The following is a 24,872-nucleotide window of genomic DNA, read 5'->3' as shown; positions in this document are numbered from 1 at the left end:
TTGGTGGCAGATGTTAGCTCAGGGCCAGTCTTCCTCAGCAAAAGGAGGAGGATTGGCAGCAGTTAGCTCAGGGCTAATCTTCCTCAAAAAAATAAAAAAAAAGAATGTACTCCTTTGTGTCGAGCTTCTTTTGCTCAGTATAATGTTTCTGAGATTCATCTATGGCACTGAAGCCAGGTGCCTGAGGGTTACTGTAAATATTCAATGAGACCATGATTACCCTTCAACCTTGTTCCCAACACAGACATACATGAAAAGAAGTTAGTCTTGTTAATTTGCTGTTTTCTTCTTTAACCTGAGGGGTGACTCAAGGGTCACAAGGATTTATGAGCTTGTTTTGCAGAAGAAAAAGAATGTCTTTAAGGAAGTTACTGACCACCAGAAGACCAGCCCCCAGCTGCTGCAGACACCCAGGAGTCTGGTTGCCCAAGGGCTTATAGGAGTGAAAGGATCAGGACTTGCCCTTTGTTTCTCTGCCACATCCCAAGCCCCTTTGCTCTATAAACCCCCTCTGCTTTCTTCTTTTGTTAAGGTGGATTTGAGAGAACCTATCCTCCCACCTTTTCGTTTTGGCCAATTCAAGTAAACTTTTCTCCTTCTCCAAACACCTGCTGTCTCAGTGATTGGCTTACTGTACATTGAGCACAGGAATTTGAGATTAAGAGGTTCCCGGGGCCGGCCCAGTGGTGCAGCAGTTAAGTTCGTACATTCCGCTTCGGCAGCCCAGGGTTCACCGGTTCGGATCCCAGGTGCGGACATGACACTGCTTGGCAAACCATTGTAGGGGAGGAGGACATTTCCTCTCCCCAAATGGGGGGTTCGTCTGGCCGGAGAACGAATTAAATTCACATGAGACAGAATAGCAAGAGAAAATTAAACAAAGCTTTATGAGGAACCATGGCCCGGGGCCTTTCTTCCTGAAGGAAGAAAGGGCACCGAAAAAGTGGGGTGCACATAGTGGTTATATACCCCCAAACGGGGTGTTTCACATGTGATTGAAATGTCCCTCCCACAATAGTCACAAGATTGCCCCGTCAGCACAGCGCTTGATGGACACAGCAGGTAGTGGGTCTGCTATCTCGGAGGGCGTAGCAGGAGGCAAGTCAATTGTCTGGAGCTGGGTGGTCACAGGTGAGCTCAGCAATCAGTTCCTAGCCTAAAGAAAGATGCTTAATCTTTAAGAAATGCCAACGTTGGGAGGGGGAGGGAAGTCAGTTACAGGAGGTTACCAGACTAGCACAATAAAATGCAGATTTAAGTCCTTGCCTTTGGTATTGATTAAGAGTTTCTAGAGAGAAGGTCATCGCCTTTCTTGTTCCTGGTACAGAGAGGGAGGCACCTTTACAGATAGAGATTTACCTTACAAATGTAAATGTGTCCTAACAAAGGGCAAGTTCCATTCCTCAGAGCCTCCTTCCCTGTCCCAGTTTATCAAAAGCAATCAGCGTCAAATAATCCTGATGCCAAAGAGACATATCTTGGGGTGGCCAATTCCAGGTCCCCACACCATGCTGTGGTAGGCATTCCACATATAAAGTGGAGAAACATGGGCACGGATGTCAGCTCAGGGCCAGTCTTCCTCAGCAAAAAGAGGAGGATTGGCAGCAGATGTTAGCTCAGGGCTAATCTTCTTAAAAAAAAAAAAAAAAAAAAAAAGAGGTTCCCCGTCAGTGTCACATGTACCAGTAGTTTATTCCATTTTCCTATTGAGGGACATCAGCCTGCTTCCACTTTGGGGCTATTATAAGCAAGGCTTTGATGAACATTTGTGCACAAGTCTTTGCCAGAACAAATGTTTTCGTTTCTCTTGATAAATACCTAAGAGTGGAATTGCTGAGCCATAGGGGAGGTATATGTTAACTTTAAAAGAAGCTTCCAGAGAGTTCTCCAAAGTTGTACTGTCAATGTAAAATAGTCAGTAACCATTCTATAGATGAGACAGATAAAGTGAGTCTTGTCTGAGCCAGGGTGAGGATTATAATCCAGGAAGGCAGTTTCTGCAAAAGAAGAAAGTGTTCTGGAGAAGCGTCGTTTTCAGTACAATCTTAGACCTTTTTAGAACAAAGAATATACATTAAACACACCCAGGAGACGTATTCATCAAAGTTTCAAAGAGAGATTCAGTTGCAAATTAGCAGGTCAATATGACCCTGATGTCAGGAAAGGGACCAATAGCCAGTAGCCCTGTAGGAGGGGAAGTATGCATCCTTATCCTAAGAGAGTGAACTTTTTAATGGTTAAAGCAGATGCACAATGTATGTTTGATAAACCGTAAGTCAAGCTTCTTTAGTTCAAACTGAATCGGTTTTGAACCCGAATAGTTACTCCATATCCCTCAATATGTGAAAATCTTTTGTCAGCACCATCATCCTTTCCTATTCTTTACGGCACCAACAGAGGATACAAAAGCCTGAGAATCGGGCAAACTGTTGGAGAAAACGCGCCAGTGGCCAGTGGGCCAATTCTGGTCCTCACAGATTAATAATCATGAGACTTTATACAAAATTCTGCACTTTGCATTTTTCTAGAACAATCAGAAGGTCTGGCTCCATGGGACCTGTGTTCCCCTAGTTGGAGCTGAGTCACAGCTGTCCCCTTCAGCTGGGACACACGCTGTCCAGTCGGCCACAGCCCGACCTGGCCTGCCTCACTCATCTATAAGCCTTGCCTGTAGGCACTGTGACCGGGAACATGCCCGTGGTCCCCCAGACCTGCCTGAAGAAGTCAGGACTTGGGGGCCAGCTGGGTGGCGCAGCGGCTAAGTGCACGCGTTCTGCTTCAGCAGCCCAGGGTTGGCCAGTTCGGATCCCGGGTGCGGACATGGCACTGCTTGGCAAGCCATGCTGTGGTAGGCATCCCACATATAAAGTAGAGGAAGATGGGCACGCATGTCAGCTCAGGGCCAGTCTTCCTCAGCAAAAAGAGGAGGATTGGCAGTGGATGTTAGCTCAGGACTAATCTTCCTAAAAAAAAGAAGTCAGGACTGGAACCCAGGTTGGTGGAGCACTGCATCTTCTATGGCACCCCACTGCCTTCCCTGTATTGTGGCCTGAGTCTCAGGCTGTGCGTTCCCTGGCCCTCTGTCTGTGTGCCCCCTTCTCCAATCCCAGCTCTTCCTTCTGTACATCTGTTCCCCTGGGCAGACCATATCCGGCGGGCCCCCGTTTGTGCTGGTATCGGTCCAATTGCCAGGTCTTTGTGCATCCAGGCCACCCTCCGTCCAGCTGATGCATCTCTAAGCCATCTGCCACTGCTGCCGTAGCAGTCTGGGACTAAACAGACTCGGTCCAAATCCTCGCTCTGCCACTTACTAGCTTGGTGACCTTGGGCAAGTCGCTCACGTTTCTCTATCTCTGTTTCCTCCTCGGTAAAGTGGAGATAATAACAGGACCTGTCCTGGAGGTTTGTGGGAAAGACCAAGCGAGCAGAGACACGGAAAGTACTTAGAACAGAACCTGTGCATACTCATTATCACTATTCTTCCTGAATTACTCTGTGCTAGGGGCTGCACCCCCAGGGCCCAGGCAGGCCAACTGAAGGAGAGAGATGGGCTGGAGGTTAGGTCTGTACTGAGAGGGGGTGGCCACAACTCTGCTCCAGCCAGTAGCTGTCCTGTGGCCATGCGGGCCTGGTGTGGCCAGATCTTCAGATTGCTCTATGAAAGTGGGAAATCCAGAGTCCTGTTTAAAGTCTTTTGCAAATGCTAATAACTATTTTAAAAAAATTTTTAATGCTCTGAGCATCCAGGAAAAGCCTTCTGCTGTCCCCCACTGCTGTCCCCGTCCTGGTGTCATGGGCCATGCCCTGGCCATGCCTTGGTCACTCCTCACAGCTCCTCTGGGCTCCAGACACCTCGTTTTGTCCTGTCTTGGTCTGGAGAGCTCACAGAGAAGGGCCTGAACAAAGGGTGGTCACTGTTCCTGCGGCTGCAGCGGTGGGGCCACACTGCGAGTGCTCTCCTGGGACTTTCCCTCTGTCCCCTGCCTCCCCCGCCAGCATCTCCCCTCCCCCCTTCCTCCAGCTTGTCCCAAGCCCGCCTGTCCCCATTGTGGAGGCAGGCCAGTGGAAGAGTGGGTGAGTGAAGCAGGACTGCGCCCTGGGCTCCAGCGGCTCCCCTCCCCTCCCGGCCCTGGGTCCCCCACCAGGTGAGGACCTGATGGAGGCCATGTGGGTGGAGCTCGAGGCATGCCCCACAGGGGCCTCCAGGTTGGAGTTCAAGGTCAAGGATTCGGGGATGGGCTTGGCCTCTCTCTGTCCCTGGGGCGATCGTTTGCGCTTCCTCTAATCCCTGTTGCAGGCAAGAATGGAATTTGGAGTTTGACCTACAAGGAGCTTCTCTCAGCAGCTGGAAGAGCCGGAGGGAGGGGCACCACTATCTTGTCAAGCTCTGGCTGCGAGGGGAGAGCAGCCCTGGTGTCTCCCTCTCACAGCCGTCTCTGCCTCCTTCTGCCTCAGAAGCCACAGGAGCCACCAACAGGCACCAGGGCAGGCAGCCCTCATCCAGAGGAAGGTAAGACTCCCGCCTCCCCAGACCCATTCTGCAAACTGGGGAAGCTGATCTGGGGACAGGAGCCGGTGCTGGCAGGTTCACAGCCTCCAGCTGGAAACCACGGAGTTGGGGAGCCACAGCTCCTTGGAAAAGGCTTGTCACACGCCAGGCAAATAGGGTGTATTTCGGGGGGTGGACAGAGCCAGCGGCGCCAGGCGTGGGTCCCAGCTCTTCCACTAACCAAGTTCAGGGATCATTTCGCTTCACTCAGCCTCAGCTTCCTTATCTGTCAAATGGGGGTGTGAACCTTGGCCCAGCCCAGCCCAGCCCACAGGTGTGGTGTACTCTTGGGGACTCAAAGACACAAGGCAGGTGAAGATATCTAGGTAAACGGCAAAAAGCTAGAGGATGTGTGACTGTAGCTGCGGCTGCTGTGAACTACAAGCAAATACGAGTCAGTGGTACAGGCTGGGCATGTGCAGGGGCTTCACATCCAGGGCCTGGTCGAACTGCCACGAGAGCCCTGTAAGGGCACAAGCACCCTAATTCCCGGACAGTGCCTGAGAGCCTCGAGGAAACTAGCTCAGTTTGCCCACTTAGTGAGTGGCAGCGCCAAGACTCGCCTCCCGCAGCCAGGAGCTCATCCACAGCATGCGGTCTTCAGATGGTGTTCTGAATGATTCTGGGGAAGCGAGTGGAAGAGGAACCCCCCAAAGGGCGACCTGGGGGTATGACATGGGGGGGTGACAATGTGCAGGAGGATACAGCAAAAGCTCTGAAAATCCCCTATTTATTTGTTGTGCAAATGTTTGTTGAGTGCCTGCTTGGGGGACACAGTGTGAGCGAGGCAGACATAGTCCCTGCCTTCATGGAGCCTGCAATGTGGTGGTGACAGGAAGTAAGGAGAGAATCGTCTAAATCAAGTGTCATGCTTGGTTCAACATTGATGAGATGTCGTGTTTGCTGTGACGGCAAATGAAGACCCAATTTAGACTGAGGACGAAAGAAGCATCCTTTGGGGATGTGACAGTTGGGCAATGTCTGAAGGACTAGTAGGAGTTTGTCAAGCCAAAAGCATAGGGAAAAGCATCCAGGCAGAAGGAACAGAACGGCAAAGCCAGAAATAGTGCTGGAGAAATAGAAAGCAAGCTGGCGTGAGATGCGCCTGAGGCTGTAGCAGAGCACCTCGGCGGCAGGCGCTGAGACGCTTTGAGAGGAAAAGGGTCTGCTCTGATTTATGTCCATAGATCTCTCTGGTTTCCATGTGAGGGTGGACCAGAAGGAAGCAAGAGTGGCGTCAGGGAGGCAAGACGGGAGGTTCCTGCTCCGGTGGCTTGGACGACAGCCAGGTAGAAGTAAAGGTGAGGGAAAATGGACGGATTCAAGGCGTATTTTGGAAGTAGAATGAAAGAGAATTAGGGGTCAATAGATTCTGGGAGTTGAGACCGAGACACTGTGAATTCTTTGATGGTGTGTTTGTAGCCGTGGCATCCTTGGTGCTTAGGCACAGTGGCTGGCACACAGTCCATGCCCACAGACCACTTGATGAGTGAGTGAATGGGTGAATGAATGAATGACTCCAGGGTGTCTCTCAGGGTTCTGGCGTGAGCAGCAGGGTGGATGAAGTTGCCATTTTGAGAGATGGGGAGGACTGGAAGCCGTGGCATGTCATGGTCTCCGACTTGGTTTGGGATGCTGATGGGGCATGCACAAGAATGCCAGGGTGGCATTTGGACGAGTGGGTGTGGGGCTCACAGGTGCCCTTGCGACATCTATTCCCTCTAGGAATCATGAGACGAAGTCATCACTGAAGGGAAGAGGCGGGTTGAGGAGAAAGCTAGCAGGTCCCCTGCACCCAAGGACTCTGAGGAAAGCTGCCCTGCCCTATCGTGCCTACAGTTTCTTTCCCAATTACCAGAGCTGGGGCTCTTCCTAACAGACTGCTGACAGTTCTGGCCTCTGCATCAGCCCAGAGTCCCTCAGAATCTGTCCTCTCAACCTATTTCTAGACACCTGGCCCTAATGAACCCTGTAGCATCACTGGTCGAGCCGGCCAGGGTGGTCCTTCAGCTCCTCCCCTCCGCAACTCTAGGCCCTGACGCCCAGCTCTGCCTTACAGAATTGACCCCTCCCTCTGCTTGGGCTGCCTCCACCACCAGCCTCTCTGGGTGTCCTGGACTCAAGCCAAGCCAAAGGCCGGGCTTGTGGCTGTGGAGTGGGCCGTTACCTCCACTGCAGGTGACCACAGAGAAGGGGTAGGAAACGGTGTGAGTAGCTGCCGGCCTGAAAGGTGCAGCCTGTGCCAGCCCTTGTTGTAACCCCTGGAATTTTCCCTGCCGGTGTCCCCGTGCCAAGCAGCGCTTAGGAGCTCGCGTGTTAAACCTGAGCTGGAGCCGAGTTCAGTCATTTACCAGAGGTGTGCCCTTGGGCCGCAGCCACGCCTTTGAGACCTGACCTCTTAGAAGCATTATGTGTTTAAAATGAAATTCACACACATACGGGGCCAGGGTCTGCCTGACCTCAAAGTCCACGCTATTGTTTTTTTAAAGATTGGTCCTGAGCTAACATCTGTTGCCAATCTTCTTTTTTTTCTTCTTCTTTTCCTCAAAGCCCCCCCGTACATAGTTGTATATTGCAATTGTAGATCCTTCTGGCTCTGCTATGTGGGACGCTGCCTCGCTTGGCTTGATGAGTGGTGCCATGTCCGCACCCAGGATCTGAACCAGCGAAACACTGGGCTGCCGAAGCAGAATGCATGAACTTAACCACTCGGCCACGGGGCCAGCCCCTCTTTTGTTTTTTTAATGAATGTATAAGAAGGATGGGGACAGACCAAGTATTCTGGACCTAATCACATTGTATAATGTACTCGCTTAATGCTTTTAACAAACCTGTGACATATGTCTGATTGTTATCCCCATTTTATAAATGGGGAAACTGAGTCTCAGAGAGGTGATTTGCCCAAGATGACGGAGCTAATAAGAGGTGGAGCTGGAATTTGAACTGGGCAGTGCATTTCTAACGTCTCTCACTTTATTATGACACATCTATTTCCCAGCGAGTATTTTGCCAATGATTAAAATTTGTAATTAGATGGTCACTGTCATCTTTGGTCAGTGCACGGCCCTCCCTTAGTTTCTCTTTGTCTCATTCTCTGTCCCTGCTAGTGTGTTTGATCTTCTTTGGCAAATATGCCTTCATCCTGGCAAAATATTTGGCACTATCTTGTGTCTTGGAATATATTTAATATCCACAGATGGTTTTATGCTGTAAATCTTGTTCCATTTGTTTCTTTTTTTATGAAATGTTTCAGACGCACAAAAGTTAGGAAGGATAATGTGCCCCACACCCGTGGATGCCTAAGAAACCAGATCAAAGCCCTGCCCAGCCTGTGCACTCAGTGCCCCGTCTTTTCCTCACACTGGGGTGTGGAAAATTTCCACATCTGCTCTGGCAGATTATGTAACCGGTCAAAAGGAAAAGGGTGAGCAGCCGTCGCTGCTTGCTGAGCTTCCTCTGTTCTTTGGCTGCCCGGCGGGCCACTGTAAGGGCAGTGTATCCTTGCAAACAAAGCCCACTCTGTTACAACACCCGCTTTGCACAGACTCCCATTAACCCTGCTCTCCCACACAGGGAGGGTCCTTCACAGGTGGTGAAGCCAGAGCCCACCCCTAGCTTGGCCCTCCTGGGGCAGTGCAAGGGGCAAAGGGCACTTGGGGTCACGTCACTGAGTGGCTCTGGGCACACATAGCACTACAATGGGCTGTGGTGAGAACCCACAAGGATGGGGTCAGGTCCGCCTTGCTCACTACTTTGTCCTCTGTGCCTAGCAAAGAGCCTAGCACACAGCTGGTGCCTAATAAGTGTTTGTGGGAAAGAAAAAGAGAAAGAGGGAGGAAAGGAGTGCAGGAGGGCAGGAGAGAAAGAGAAGGGCAGGAGGAAGGGAGGAAAGGAAGATAGATGAACCGGTACTGGATAATTCAATGAGCTTCTGTTCAGGACCGGGGTTCAAATCCCGCCACTGGCACTTACTGTGACCTAGAAGCAAGTGGCACAGCCCGGACCTGAACCTAGCTCACTTTCACCTCTTCATGCCGCCGTTTCCCACCTCTAGAATGGACAGGTAATAGTGTTTACGTCACAGGGCTGAAGAGGATGAAGTAAGGTGACAAGTGTAAAGTGCGCTCCATGCCTGGCGCTTCAGTAAATAATGCTCACTAAAGTTAAGATGCTAGTTGCTACACCGACAGCATGGATTTGCTGAAGAAGGGGCATGTTGAGGGCTCCGCCTCTGAGCATGTGGCCTAGGCAGCCGCCTCTGGGTTCCACAGCTTTTCTGGTCCTATTCCCACCGTGAAGACGCACCAGTCCCTCCAGGCCCCTGGCTGGGCGCCCACCTCCCTAGGACTCTGGAAGGGCCTGGAGTCGGTGCCAGCCTGCCCAGAGCGGTGATGAATAACTTGTTTATCTCTCCCACCGCTCTCCGTGCCTGGCAGGCAGAGGTCTGAAAGGGGAGGCTGGGGGAGGGGCTGGACATAGAGGAAGGCTGGCTCCCCAGTCAGCCCACTGCCTCTCCTCCCTCCTTCCTCCCCTTCCTCCCTTTCAGTCCTGCTGGGTTCTAGAACAATCTGCCCCACTCCCCAATTCAGCATCAGTCTCCACCTTAAGCTGCTTCCTATGCTCCTAGTCCTCATTTCCCCCAAAGTCCCCTGTTTAGGAAGCAGCAGGTGGAAGCATTTGAAAATCCAGGCCCTGAAATCAGACAGAGCCGGATTCGTGTCCCAGCTTTCCCACTCATCAGCTGTGTGACACAGCTTCCTTGCCTGTGAAGTGACAAGAACACTACCTACCTAACAGGGGCTTCACCCTTGAGATTGCCCTCAAGGACCATGCAGTCCCCTCCTCCCCAAGCCTCCAGAACCTGCCTTTTCTAGTTAGACCCCCTTTCATGGGTCTAACTTTCATGAGCCTCCACTCCCAACCTGGAAAGCGGCTCCAGCTCCAGCCCTCCCTTCCTGCTTTCCCCCTGCGAGGTCTCTGGTTCAGCGGGGTCAGTCTTGAGCAGCTTGTTGTCACCCCATTTTACAGAGGACAGTGATCACAAACCCTAGAGCTGACTGAGGCTCTGAGGGCTGAGAGGTGACCTGGGTTGGAATTTGCGCTTCTGCTCCGTACTACATTAGAGCAGGGTGAGTGTCGGAGCTGGGTTTGCCCCCTATTAGCAAGTCTGTCTTTCCTCCTTCCCTCCTTTACCTTCTTCCTTCTATCTTTGGATTAATGCTATGGATCAATGGCTGCTTAGGTATTCTCTTCCGTGGAGAGGGCCACCACGTCCCAGGTCTGGGAAGCTGTGAGCATCCTCTCAACAGAACAAGAGCAAGGCCCAACCCCAGGGAGAGAAACTCAAAGCTATGCTTGGTGTGGGAAGGGCACTTACAGGTCATTGAGCGCCCCCATGAGGCATCTTCTCTAAGTGCACGTCCAGCCTTTTCTTTTCCGGCTCAAAGGCAGAGGTTCTCAATCCAGGGGACATCTGTGGCTGTCACAACTTGGGGGATGGTGCTACTGACATATCGTGGGTAGCTACCAGGGACCCTGCTAAACATCCCACATTGCACAGGACAGTCCCCTACAATGAAGAATTGCCGTTCCAAAACGTCAATAGTGTTGAAGATGAGAAATTCTACTCCAAGAACGAGGGACATCCTGCCCAGGTGACCAGGCCAATCTGTCTTTGGGCAGCTCTGACCAGAAGCAGGAAATTGTTCCCTAATTCTCGCTCTCCCTCACTTACCCTGTCAGGTAATCACCAAGTCCTATCAACTCTAACCCCACATTATTTCTCTAATCCGCTTTTTCTCAGCCCTCCCTATCCTTCGTCTCAAGTTTGGGTCATGACAGAACAACTTTCTGTTCACCCTCTTGTTGCTGCTAGTCAGCCTTCCCACCCACATCTGACCATGCCACTTCCTTCTTCAAAATTCTTCAATGGCATTCCTTAACTCTGAGCAGAGGTGTGTAAATGGAGGCATTGCTGCCCTCCGCGAGATGTTTTGAAAATATATGGGAGCATTTTTAGTTGTCACAATGATGGGGGCACTACTGGCATTCAGGGGGTGGAGGCCAGAGAGGCTAGACACCTTGAAATGCACAGGACTGCCCCATGCAACACAGACTTTCAGATGTCCCACCACAAACGTAGGCGGGGGAAAACATGCTTATAACTATCTGAGACTAGACCCTACCTCCAGTCTATAGAAAACACAAAGTGTTGGGGGAGGAGGTTATGTAAAAAAAGGTACCCACTTTTTATTTTCACACATTGTCTCAAATATTTTTAAGAAGGCTCTGTCCTATATTAAAAGTATGGTATACCATAGCAATTGCTTGGGCTTTTTAAGTAATATTGAAAATCACTAAAGCATTTTTATAAATTTAAACATTTCGATGTATATACTAGTTTCTATTCTGGTGTTTCTCCATAGATTCACTCTTTATTCCGTGCTTCTAGAAGAAAACGGCTTTTGATTTTCTTATTTCTCTTAAATTCAAAGTTTATTTGCTATAATGGATGAAAGTATCTGACTGCCCCTTTGGGTCTTGCAGTGGAGTCAGATGGAGCAGTTACGTGTTGAAACACCCATGCTTTCCTTTTATTTCTCTTTTATGTTAGAGTTAGAGCATTGTATTGATTTTTTTTAAAAAATGATGTGTGTAGGTAAGGTAATATTAATTACGAAATTCAGTATTCAGTGACAGGGGTATTGCAAAATATTTGTTCTAAAAACGGGATAATGTCTGATAGGTTGAGACCACTGACCTTGTAAAACTCTTTGAATAACATCAAAGGGTTGGTACAACGCCTTCATATCTGATTAGCCTCACTGCCCATCTCCGTCCTCCTGATCTTACTTAATCCCCAGGCAAGAATGTGGTGCTGCCTTGAACATGATGTGCTCGTTCACACCTCAGTGTCTGCAGACGCTGTTGGCTTGGCTTGGAATGCTCCCCAACCCCTGCTTGTCCACATGGGACCACCTACTTATTCTTCAAAACCCAGCTTGTATGCTACAGTCTGGATTCCCTCACATAAAATTAGTTAATCCTTCCTCACTGCACCTTATAGAAAATAATAGTAATAGTAACAATAATAATAGCAACTACAGTTTATCGAGCACAGCTGTGCAAGGCTCTGTGCGCAACACTTCACACGTACTAGCGCGCAGTAATCTATGAAGTATAAACACTTAGTGCCCCATCTTGCAGATAGGAAAGCTAAGGGTTAGGGGAATTAGGGAATTTGCCCAAGTTCTGAGGATTGGCAAGTGGTGGAGCCAGCTGTATGGCTCCTAAGCTTCAAGCCTTAACGCATCACTCTCTGCACCTCCACTCTATGAAATATCACACGGTGTTGTTTTCATCCATGAGCGGTTTTATCCCAGTTTGGGGCTGCATATCACCGAGGGCAGGGACTGAGTTTTTTTATTCCTGAACCCCTTGAAGCTGACACCCCCCAGAGGCTGACATCCTCAGGGTGGAGTCACATTTTTTTTTTTTTATTTTAAAGATTTTATTTTTTCCTTTTTCTCCCCAAAGCCCCCCGGTACATAGTTGTATATTCTTCGTTGTGGGTCCTTCTAGTTGTGGCATGTGGGACGCCGCCTCAGCATGGTCTGATGAGCAGTGCCATGTCCGCGCCCAGGATTCGAACCAACGAAACACTGGGCCGCCTGCAGCGGAGCGCGCGAACTTAACCACTTGGCCATGGGGCCAGCCCCACATGTTTGTTTTTTTTAAAGATTGGCACCTGGGCTAACAACTGTTGCCAATCTTCCTTTTTTTTTTTTTTTTTTCCGCTTTTCCTCTCCAAATCCCCCCAGTACATAGTTGTATATTTTAGTTGTGGGTCCTTTTAGTTGTGGCATATGGGACGCGGCCTCAGCGTGGCCTGACGAGCAGTGCCATGTCCGCGCCCAAGATCTGAACTGGTGAAACCTGGGCCGCCACAGTGGAGCGCGCAAACTTGGTCACGGGGCCAGCCCCGGAGTCGCATCTTAACACAAGAATAAGTCAATGCCTAAATCATTTATAGTAAAATCACCCTTGGGAATTTTATTAGTTTCCAATTGCTGCTGTAACAAATTGCCACAAATGTAGCGGCTTAAAACAATACAAATTTATTATCTTACAATTCTGCAAGTAGAAGTTCTAAGTGAGTCTTACCAGGCTCAAATCAAGGTGACAGCAGGGCTTAATTCCTTCTGCATGCTCTCGGGGAGAATTCATTAATTTGCTTTTTCTAGCTTCTAGAAGCCGCCTGCATTCCTTGGCTCATGGCCCTGTTACTGCATCTTCAAAGCCAGGAACATTGGGCCAAATCCTTCTCACACTGTTATCTTTCTGGTTCTCTTGTCTGATTCCCTCTTCCACTTTCAAGGACCCTTGTGATTACATTAGTCTCACTAGATAATTCAGGATAATCTCCTTATTTTAAGGAGAGCTGACTAGTAATCTTAATTCCATCTGCAACTTTAATTGTCTTTTGCTATATAAGAACATATTCACAGGTTCTGGAGATAAGGAGGTAAACATATTTGAGGTGAGCATGATTCTGCCTACCACAGGAGTCTCTTAAATTGCCCACAGAAGTGCAGTATCCTGAGAAACAGCTTAGGATGTGTTTCAAAGCATGGATTCTGGAGCAAGATTATTTGCCTTCAAATTCCAGCTCTACCACTTGAGCTGTATTACTTTGGGCAAGTTACTTAACTTCTTTGTGGCTCAATTTTGCCATCTGTAAAATGGTATGATAGCAATAGTGCCCATTTGGCAGGTTTGTAAACACTTAGAATGATGCTTGGCATGTAGCAGCTGTTATATAGGTGTTTATTAAATGTATGAAATTTCATAGGCATATTGAGCATTGGAACAAGATTGTACTATCTGGTTGAGTCTCAGACAAAATCATTGGCTTGATCTTTACCAAGCTGTGAGGTACCTGGGAAACAGACTGACTCGAGTGTCTCTTTTTTCTCTCACTCTCAGACATGTGCTTATTAAGTGGAAGAGCATGGTGAAACCATCTGCACTACTTAAATTGTATGTTTTCCCTTATGTTTTGCCAAGTGAACGGTTGAATTGGTAAAAATCAACTGTGGATTTGGTCTGACTTCATTGTAAATATTTGCTGGATGAATGAGTGAATGGATGGATGGGCAGATGGTTGGATGGATCTGCCTTCCTGAGCTCTGTCTTCAACACACATCCCTCCACTTGTGTCATCCTGCTTGGATGCTCCAAGGGGACAGCCAAGGAGAGTGTGAGAGGAGTTCGTGGGGTTGTGGCATCTGACACGCACTTACACTTCCACAGGATTGAGAGAGAGTTCAGGACCATGGAGAGCGGCCCCAGCAGCCCTCAGCCGGCGCCGTCGGATCCTCTGGAGGCGTTTCCCCAGAGGAGCCTGGAGCCAGGTGACATCGCAGTGCTGGTTCTGTACTTCCTCTTTGTCCTGGCCGTTGGAGTATGGGTAAGCCAGGCCAGTGGGAGGGAGAGAGGGGAAGAAACCAGCTCAAGGTCATACAGTAATCAGAACTTCAAATTTTTAAAAATGTGTTGAGTATTGACTATGTGTCCGGTACTGTGTTAGGCATTTTCACTTGTGTTATCTCGTGTAGTTTGCACAAGTCCCCGAGGAAGATACTGTTGTTAAACCCACTTCATAGATAAGGAAACTAAGGTGCAAAGAATTTAAGTTCCTTTTTCTGTCAGTAAGTTAGAAGAGCTGGGGTTAGAATCCCTATCTCCTTCACTTTGAAGCCCATGCTCTTTTTGAAAAATTATTATTTAAAGGAAGTTTTTTTTTTTAAGGCTATACAGTCACATGGTTCAAAAATAAAAACACCTTAAACTGACATACAGCGAAAAGTCTCGCTACTGCTCTTCCCTCCATAGGTAACCACTGTTATTAACTTTTTAGTACATTAGTGTGTTCTTTCAGAGTTTCTTTATGCAAATCCAATCAAATGTTAACGTGTGTATTTCCCTCTTTCTTAAATAGAAGGTAGCTTATTATACAAACTGTTTCTTACCTTGCTATTTTTCACTTAGTGTCTCTTGGATATCTCTTCATATCAGTACATAGCAGCTTCCTCATCTTCTTAAAAGTTGCACAATATTCCATTAGATCATTGTATTGTAATTTATTTAACCTGTTTCTTACTGAGAGTTATTTAGATCGTTTCCTATCTCTTACTATTACAAATTAGGCTGAAATAAGCACATCCTGTACATTATTCTGGATTATTTATTTTGGATGTGTGCAATTATAATGCAGGATAAATTCTTACAACCTATGGAACTGTCAGGTTAAAGGATATATGTATCTGTAATTATGATTGTTTGTGTCAAATTGCCCTCTGTAGCTAGAGTACCAATCTGCACACACATCATTAATGTATGAGAGAAAGTCTTTTTGTGTCGCACCCTCACCCACATGGTAGTGTCAAACTTTCTCATTGTTGCCAAACTGATGGGGAAACATAAGATCTCAATGCATTGTTAATGTGCACTTATCTTATAATAAATGAGGCTGGGCACCCTTACATATGTTTAAGGACCACTTATTTTCTTTCTGTGAAGTATAGTTTCATATTTTTTGCCCGTTTTCATTGGGGTCTTGCTCTTTTTCTTCTCAATTTCTAGGAACTGTTCACGTATTAAGGAGATTAATAAGTTTGGGATAAGGATGGCGCAGAGGAGGTGCTGCTGTCTGACTTCAGGTCACTTGGTACAAAGGACTTGAAAACTGTAGCCCTCTGAGGTCTTCCCACTTTGGTCCAACTATTTGTGGATCATTTCTCTACTTTTACCCCTTAGCTTTACCTCCTCCCGGTCAAGAAGGCGAAAAAGTGCTAGACATCCCAAAGACCATGGATCTGACCTCTCTCTGTTTCCCCCACTTTCACAGGACACACTGAGATGGATGGGGGCTTTGGAGTCAGACAGCCTTGGGATCAGGGTTAGAGGTAGGGATAGAGTTCCTGAGGATCTGTATTTTCACAGGAAATCCAGAAGGCTGTGATATATTATCGGCAGGGGAAGCCCTGGATTTAGATGAACCTTTTGGCACGAGTTCTTTATCTGAGAAAATACTTCCTGTGTCAGAGTTGAGCAGGAATGAGCCACAGTGCATTTTCTATAGCAATTGCAAGAATGCAAAGGTATCATTTCATGCTATCTCTTATCCAGTAAGAATTCCGTCACCAACATCTGCACTCAGAGGCTCAGAGAAGTTAAACAACTTACCCAAGAACCCACAAGCTACTTAGTGGCCAAAATGTCTCTATTAAAACACCTTCAATGCCAGGAAGCTCACTCCTTCTAAAGATATTTTTGTAGACCAGCTAACAACATGGTCTCCGAAATCAGGCTGACCTGGGTTTGAATTCCTAGCCCTTTCACTATCTAGAAATATGGCACTAGATAAGTGACATTACTTCTGAGTCTCAGTTTCTCCATCTGTCAGATTGGCCTAATGACAACAACCTCACAGGAGTTGGTAAGGATTAAAATGAGATAATGCTTTAAAAAGCTTAGCATAGTGTCTGGCACATAGCACTAACACTCAATAGATGGGATCCAATATGAGCTATCATAGACAAGCCATAGGTCTAAAACTCAAATGCCTAGGGAGGCCAAGTGGGTTACCATAAATGTGTGAAGCAAGGAGTGGTGGGGGCTGTGTTGTCTCCTCTAAAGGCATTCAAATTAAAATCTTCTTAAAAACCATGGGTCAAACAAAATATTTGACATCTAAATCTGGCCTGCTAGACTCCCAGTTTATAATCCCCGGCCTGGGCCATTTTGGGAAGCCTCTGATTGCTAGCATTTTTGCTCACCCACCCCTCTTCTTCGTTTCAGTCCACAGTGAAGACCAAAAGAGACACAGTAAAAGGCTACTTCCTAGCTGGAGGGGACGTGGTGTGGTGGCCAGTAAGTGGTCGTTGTTTCAATTAAAGTCACTTCCCAAAGAATCTTCAAGTGCTGATGTTCTGTCTAGCCTTTGCTATCTCAGGACTCTGGTTCCATGTTGTCTGGAAGTCACAATCTAATCTAGAGAAGGCTTAGCTCCGATTCAAATTTTTTTAAAACAAAAAGAGAATTTATTAGCTCACCTAAAGGAAAAATCAAGGATTGGGCTGATTTCAAGTACAGATGAGTGCAGGAGTTCCAGTGACATTACTAGGAGAAGTAAAATTTAATTAATTTTTATTTTTTGGAGGAAGATTATCCCTGAGCTAACATCTGCTGCCAATCCTCCTCTTTTTGCTGAGGAAGACTGGCCCTGAGCTAATATCCATGCCCATCTTCCTCTACTTTATATGTGGGACGCCTACCACAGCATGGCTTGCCAAGTGTTGCCATGTCCGCACCCGGGATCTGAACCAGCAAACCTTGGGCCACCAAAGTGGCATGTGCACACTTAACTGCTGCGCCACTGGGCTGACCCTGGAGAAGTAAAATTCAAAATGATTAAAATCATAAAAGTGTTTTGCCAATAGAATAAAATTAGAAATCAATAACAAAAGGAAGTTTGGGAAATTCAGAAATATGTAGAAATCAAACAACACACTCCTGAATAACTAATGAGTCAAAGGAGAAATCACAAGGGAAATAGAAATACGGAATAGAAAAACATTAGATAAAATCAACAAAATCAAAAGTTAGTTCTTTGAAACAATCAAAATTGACCAAGAAAAAAGAGAGGGGCTCAAATTTTAAAAATCAGGGATGAAAGAAAGTACATTATTACCAATCTTGCAGAAATAAAAATAATTACTAGGGAATACTATGGATAATTGTATGCCAAAAAATTAGATAACCTAGATGAAATGGACAAATTCTTAGAAAGACACAAATTACTGAAACAGACTCAAATAGAAATAGAAAACCTGAATTGTACCTATAAAAAGTAAGACCTTAAATTAGTAACCACAAAACTTCCTACAAAGAAAAGACAAAGAGGCCAGCCCAGTGGTTTAGTGGTTAAGTTCACATGCTCTGCTTTGGTGGCACAAGGTCCGTGGGTTCAGATCCTAGGTGCAGATGTATGTATGGCTCATCAAGCCATGCTGTGGCAGTGTCTCACATACAAAATAGAGGAAGATTGCCACAGATGTTAGCTCAGCAACAATCTTCCTCAAGCAAAATGAGGAACTGTACGTAAATACAATTCTGCATACATTCAGAAAAAGTGTTTGATAAAATCTAACCACCCCTTCATGATAAAAACACTCAACCAACTAGGAATAGAAGGAAAACTTCTTAACCTGACAAATGGCATCTACAAAAACCCCAGAGGTGACATCATACTTAGTGGTGAAAGCCTGAAAGCTGTCCCCCAATATCAGAAACAAGACAAGGATGTCCCCTCTCAGCATGTCTATTCACCATTTTACTCGAGGTTCTAGCCAGGGAAACTGTGAAGAAAATGAAGTAAAAGTCATCCAAATTGAAGAGGAAAAAATAACTCTATCTCTATTTGCAGACAGCATGATCTTTTATCTAGAGAATTCTAAGTAACCTGGAAAAAAATACCAGAGCTAATAAATTAGTTCAGTAAGTTTGCAGAATATAAGAGAAACATAAAAAAGCAATATAAAAGATTAACATCTTAATATATTAGCAAAGAAAAATTTGAAAATAAAATTAAGAAACAATTCCATTTACAATAGCATCAAAATAATAAAATACTTAGTAAATTTAACAAAAGAATTGCAACATATACACTGAAAACACCATTTGAAGAAAAAGAAGGACTAAATAATTGGGACGACATCCTGTGTTCATGGATTCAAAGACTTAATCTTGTTAAGATGGCAATACTCCCCAAATTGATCTATAGATTCAACACAATTCCTATCCAAATTTCTGCTGCCTTTTTTTTTTTTTGCACAAATTGACACGCTGATCCTAAAATTCATGTAGAAATGCAAAGGACCCAGAATAGCCAAACAATCTTGAAAAAGTAGAACAAAGTTGGAGGACTCACACTTCTTGATTTCAAAACTTACTACGAAACTATAGTAATCAAGAGAGTGTGATGCTGGCATAAGGATAGATCAATGGAATAGAACTGGATGAAAACCAGAGACTAGAAAGTCATAGGAGGCACGGCAGCCCTCTCACGACAGTTCTTTCTCTGTCTGTCTGTCTGTCTTTAGCTCTGTCTCCCTTGCTCTGTGCTCACTTGATCCGCATCTTTCTGCATGTCCCCTTCCTCTCAGCACAGTGCCAGTGACGAGCACATAGCTGAACATGCTACTCAACCCCCGCATCCCCTCACACACACCTTCCTGGGTTACACACCCCAGTCTAAGGGACCAGCAGAGATGGTCTCCCAGTTCTAGACTGCCAGGAGAGGGAATGTAATTGACCCAGCTTGGGCCAGATGCCCAGGCCTGTCTGGTCCAATCAACTGAGACCAGAGATTGGGGTCACCAAGCACAGTCTTGGCCACTTAGAGCTCTACTGGAAGGAGGGCTCTCTACTTTGCTAAGTTAGAAGCAGAGCTGGGGATTAACACAGGCTTCCTGATTCTCATCATGAGCACTTTCTACATTACCTGTCATCCTTTCCCCCAGGGATGCTGCAGACACTTCAAGTTGCACACTGTACCACCCTAGGGGGCACAATTCACAGTTAGGCATCATAGATGTGCATATATTATGTCAATTTCTGATAGGCGGAAGCAAAAGATTCTCAGGGAAGGGGAGTCTTTGTCTAATTTGAAAAAAGGTGCTAGATAGGCTAGGGATGGCCTTGCCGTCTCCACTTCTCCCTTTATCTTGCTCCCTTTGGAGTGTGGGAAGAACTGGGGGTGGGGGAGAAGGTACCCCAGACCTTAGCTCCAAGATCTGACTTGTCCATCTCCCCACAGGTGGGTGCATCCTTATTTGCCAGCAACGTTGGAAGCGGACACTTCGTCGGCCTGGCAGGGTCAGGTGCTGCTACGGGTGTTTCTGTAACTGCTTATGAGTTTAACGTAGGTACTTCATGAGGTGCGGACAACTCACTCTACTTAATAGGTAGATCCTGGGGACAGTTGTGGGAATGCCCTGCACTTTTAACAATGAGTGGTGCTTTATGAAAAAACAAACAGGAAGCGTCAAGGGCACCCCTGGTTAGCAAAAATCAGTTTGATCCACAAGTCTCAGGCCTTTCTGTGTTTCTTGATGGGGGCCCGCCCATATGGCCGTGACCCCACAAATAAATGCATGAAGAAGGCTCCGAATCTCTCCCTCGTGGATGCAGAAGATGGACGGTATCAAGGGACTGGAGGGTATTTCTGTGTATTAGATGTCAATTGACCTTCACAAAAATTATGTGGTTCAGTGGTTCTTGACATTTTGCCACCCTCACAGATACCCAAGAGATTGGACACACTTTCCTGTGTAGCAGGGCTCATTCGGGATACGATTTTCACTGTGGGGGAGGGGATATACTTATTAATGACTAACATTTTTGTTAGTCATAAAATGACAGACATTTTTTAAGTGCTTACTCTATGCCACAGACTTAAGTACACTACATACCTTATCACATTATGGGATTTGATTAGTTTAGAGCCAGACTTCCTGGGTTCACTTCCTGGCTCTACCACTTACAAGCTGTGTGACCTTTGGCAAGTTACTTAACCTTTCTGAGCCTCATGTATAAAATAGAGATACTAGTGGTGCTTGCCACACTGAGTCATTGTGAGGAGTAAATGAATTGATGTTTGTAAAGTGTGCAGAGGAGTGCCTGGCATATTGTAAGTACTCAGTAAGCATCATCTCATCGATTTCCTTGCAACAACCCCATGAGGCCATTTCGCAGGTGAGAAAAATGAGTCTCAGAGACCTGTGTAAACTCTTCCAGCATCACCAGCTGGTCATCAGCGTGGCCTGTCTGACCTCACAGCCTTGTTTTAAGCACTGCCCAAGGAGGGGAGGGAACACCATGGGATGAAGGGAGATGATGTGAGGGTTAGGAGACACTCAGCTAGGAGTCACAAAAAGCTATTTCTGCTCTTCCCTACTTCATTCCCTTCTCCCATTTACACGTGGAAATATGGCTGCCCGGGAGGGTGAGCTACTCAGCAAGGAAGAGACTGACCCAGAGGCCGAGCCAGGTCAGGTTACCTTGGGGTCCAGAGGGGAATCCAAATCGGCACCTTGACGTGGTGGGAGGTGGTCCTGATTCTGTTTTCTCGGGCAGGGCATATTTTCCGTGTTGATGCTGGCCTGGATCTTCCTTCCTATCTACGTTGCTGGTCAGGTGAGTCTGAAGGCGCTTGGGGTGCTATGGAATGGGGAGACCCTTTGGGAAAGTCAAACCTGCATTCCCTCCCTCCCTCCTGTGGACATGCATTGGACAGTCCCTAAGAGGTCCCAGCACTGGTGATGGATGACGCTCGGATGAGGCAATGAGGACCCTGCCCTTAGCAATTCCCACCTGGTAACCAACGTTCAAGATACACACGGGGCTCTCAGAGGCTGGGAGAAACGCGGGCTCGAGAAAATGTTTTTAAATGCCAAAGCACAAATATAAAGCTCACAGTCTCTTTTAAATGTTTAGGCCTTAACATGTTACTGCTTTTAACTAAAAAAATATGATTCATTTATTTTTTTCTTCCTTTGTACACAAAACCGTAATGATTGAGTTATTTCTGGTTGATGCGAAACGCTGAAATTTTTGTTACCGAGTAATACTGCTCTGGACTTTTTGAAAAAGGAGTTTTGAAAATTATTTCTGATCTTACTGACAGCTTTCTGCCCCCATATTGTCTAGACTTAATTCTGTTTTAAAAGTTCTGCTACACAGGGCAAGATCATGCAATATCACAGGGTTATTCATAAAGCAACATTGGACTTTTATAATGGAAATTTTAAAAATACGCAAAGTGGAAAGAACTGCTTCATGATCAGAGGAATCATTTAAAAAGTCGCTTTGTACCAGAAGTAGTGCAATCGGTATAAAGGAGCAGTGCTGTCGGGGTGAATAACCTCGCTTGGAGATAATACTGAGTCTTAAAAGCAAGGCTTTTGGTGAGTGAGGCGCCTGGGTCTGCCCCCCTGTGACTAGTTCCCACATAGACAAAATATCTGGGTGAGAACAATACTTCACTGGGGGTGAGGCTCTCGGGGCCAAAGTGTCAGTAAGTAAATTGAGACTTTATTATGGGTGGAGATGCAGCCTAGTTCATAGGTAGGGGGCCAGATGTTCTCAGCTCATGGTTTCCATTTTCTCGGGCAAGTAGAAGACAATGTCATCTGCTGGGGGAGAGGACGGAGCTCCTGTGGCTGAAGGTTGAGAAGAGGCACAAAGACTTGAAATGACTGCGGGAGTTATTTGTCATAGAAATACCTGAGGGCAACCACAGTGTGTATCCATAGGGGGCTGGGCATCCATCCTATGGAACATCAGGCTGTGAAAAGGGATGATGTTGATAGAGTTATGCTGTTGTGAAAGGATTTCCAAGCTATATTGTTCGGTAAAAATTCCCTGGATCTAGACATTCTTGGGACAACATCTTGCAAGAAGTCAAAAGAGAGATTAAGCCCATACTAGATAATAAATCCCAGAGTGTTGAGAAAGAAAAACTACCCAATCCATTTTTATTGGGAAATAATAAACACACAGAAAAGTGATAAAGCACAAATGTGCAGCTTAAGAAACTACTGTAAAATGAACACCCAGATCAAGACAGAAAAATAACAACCCCCACCATGTGCCTTCAGCAGATCCAGCACCTTCCTCTCTCCTTGACTTTCACCGAACTCACTTCCCTGCTTGTCTTTATAGTTTTAATTAAGCATACCTAAACAGTATGATTTAATTTTATAGTTTTGGGGGGCCGGCCCCATGGTGTAGTGGTTAAGTTCAGTGCACTCCACAGGTTTGGATCCTGGGCACACACCTACACCACTTGTCAGCCATGCTGTGGCAGTGACCCACATATAAAGTGGAGGAAGATTGGCAACAGATGTTAGCTCAGGGCTAATCTTCCTCAGCAAAATAATAATAATAATAACTTCACTGTTTTGGAACTATATGCACATGGAATCAGGGGTAACATATTCTTTTTTTGCATGGAGCTGATGTGTTACTTTTCACAGGTATGTAGTTATGTGTAGAATGACTATCCCCCAATGTATCTGTCCATTATTTTTTTCCTGGGCATTTAGGTTGTTCCCAATGTTAGGCTATGATGGACAATGCTGCTATGGACATTTTTATACAAGTGTCCTGATGCACACAAACATGCATTTATGGAGAAAATCTACCTATAAGTGGAATTGCTGGGTTTTTGGCTATGTTTAGCTGGCTTTACTAGGTACTGCCAAGCTTTTTCCCAGAGTAGTTCTATCAATTTATACTCCCACCAGATGTGTATGCAAATTCTCTTTGCTCTATTGCTCCACATCCTTGTCAACACTTGGTATTTTCCAACTTTAAAGTTCTTGCTAATCTAGTGGGTGTGTAGTGGTATCTCACTGTGCTTTCAATTGGCAATTCTGTTTATATGTTTTTTGACCACTTGGATTTCCTCTTTTGAGAAGTAACTTGCCTAGGACTCTTGCCAACTTTTCTATTAGGTTATATAGCTTCTTCTTGTTGATTTGTAGAAGTTCTTTTTTTTTTCCTTTTCCTTTGTTGCTGAGGAAGATTCGCCCTGAGCTAACATCTGCTGCCAACCTTCTTCTTTTTGTATATGAGCCACTGCCACAGCATAGCAGCTGACAGATGAGCAGTGTAGGTCTGTGCCCAGGAACCAAACCTGGGCAGCTGAAGCAGAGTGTGCCAAATCTAACCACTAGGCCACTGGGGCTGGCTGATTTGTAGAAATTCTCTATATATTCTGGAAACAGGTGCTTAGGGTTGTTCTATGTATTGCAAATATCTTTTTTTTTCTATTCTGTGTCTTTTCTTTTCACTTTCTTAATGTTGTTTTTTGATAAACAGATCTCAATTTTAATTTAGTTTAATTCAATTAAATTTAGTTTAATTCAATTAATAGTCACCTTTATCACTTTTCCTTAATGGTTACTGCTTTTTATATCTTGATTATAAATTTTTTTCCTATTCCAAGGTCATAAAGATATTCTCCATATCTTCAAGAATGTTTCACATTTAAGTCAATTGTCTACCTAGAATTGATTTTTGTCCATCATATTTTGAGAACAGGATAATGTTAATATTACCTAACAAGAAAATTACAGACCAATTTCTCTTATGAATATGGAAAATAAATGATACTTCTTAGGGACCCACCCTACTCTCCATCCACAGTGTTCTTCCCTCAGTTCATTCACTTATGCATTCATAGAAGAAACATTTTTTAGCTGATTGCCAACCGTATGCGATGCACTGTTCTAGCAGTTTCTCCTGCTCACCAGGCTCTCCACCTCCCTGGACCATTACAATGCTTTCCCCTCTTGCTGGAAGGTTTTCCTTTTCCTTCACGGTTCCATCAACTCCTGTTCGTCTTCCAAATCCTACTTCAAGCAACAATTCCTTCTGGCCCTTTCTGACCTCTCTGATTAGGCTAAATTTCCTCCTTCATTGTGTTTGCCATAGTTGCTGTTTTGCATTTGCTCGTGTAATTATTAAATTAATGTGTCTCTCCTGTTAGACTGTGTGCCTCTCCCACCATACCAGCTTTCTCAGCCTCAGGGGTAGTGGCCTTTTGGGTGGGATAATTCTTTGTTGTATGTGTCTGTGTGTGGGGGGTGTTCTGTGCATTGTAGGATGTTTGCAGTATCTCTGGTCTCTACCCACTAGACGCCAGTAGCACCTCCCAAATTGTGGCCACCAAAATGTCTCCAGACTTTGTCAAATGTTCCCTTGGGAGCTGCAAACTCTTCCTCAGTTGAGAGCCACTGCACTAGACTGTGTGTCTCTCCCACTAGACTGTGGGCTCCAGGAGGGCAGGAACCATATCTGTTTTCTCCCAGTGTCTACAATAGTGCCTGGCACATAGTAGGTGCTCAATGAATATTTGTGGGGGGGGGTTTCTTAAAGATTGGCACCTGAGCTAACAGCTGTTGCTAATCTTCTTCTTCCCTTTTTTTTTTCCTGCTTTTTTCTCCCCAAATCCCCCCAGTACATAGTTGTATATTTTAGTTGTGGGTCCTTCTAGTTGTGGCATGTGGGACACCTCTTCAACACGGCCTAACGAGCGGTGCCATGTCCCCGCCCAGGATCTGAACCCTGGGTCGCCAGAGCTGAGCACACAAACTTAACCACTCGGCCATGGGACCAGCCTCTAAATATTTGTTGAAATGACTCAATAGCAGAGTCTTACATGAATTCAGAAGGAAATGACATGAGGAATGAG

At 46.0% G+C, this 24,872-nt stretch overlaps 1 protein-coding gene across 9 annotated transcripts in view; it reads left to right on the top strand.

Moving 5' to 3' along the window:
* The first annotated feature begins 3,860 nt into the window (after positions 1–3,860).
* The window catches only part of SLC5A11 (solute carrier family 5 member 11), a 54,698-nt gene continuing 33,686 nt past the window's right edge, over positions 3,861–24,872 (top strand). For 2 of the 9 annotated variants that reach the window (XM_070232079.1, XM_070232076.1), the window contains exons 1-6: positions 4,012–4,145; positions 4,298–4,510; positions 13,862–14,018; positions 16,412–16,483; positions 19,431–19,551; positions 20,750–20,809. In XM_070232079.1, the coding sequence (XP_070088180.1) occupies positions 20,768–20,809 (42 nt within the window). In that variant the 5' untranslated portion in view covers positions 4,012–4,145; positions 4,298–4,510; positions 13,862–14,018; ... (1 more) ...; positions 19,431–19,551; positions 20,750–20,767. Of the gene's footprint in view, positions 4,207–4,297; positions 4,511–13,861; positions 14,019–16,411; positions 16,484–19,430; positions 19,552–20,749; positions 20,810–24,872 lie in introns of all 9 variants that reach the window. The other 7 variants (XM_070232074.1, XM_023616093.2, XM_001501307.5 and 4 more) reach the window with 6 other exon arrangements.

Source organism: Equus caballus, chromosome 13, assembly GCF_041296265.1.
Source record: "Equus caballus isolate H_3958 breed thoroughbred chromosome 13, TB-T2T, whole genome shotgun sequence".
Lineage (NCBI taxonomy): Eukaryota > Metazoa > Chordata > Mammalia > Perissodactyla > Equidae > Equus > Equus caballus.
This window is presented reverse-complemented; position numbering and strand designations above follow the sequence as displayed.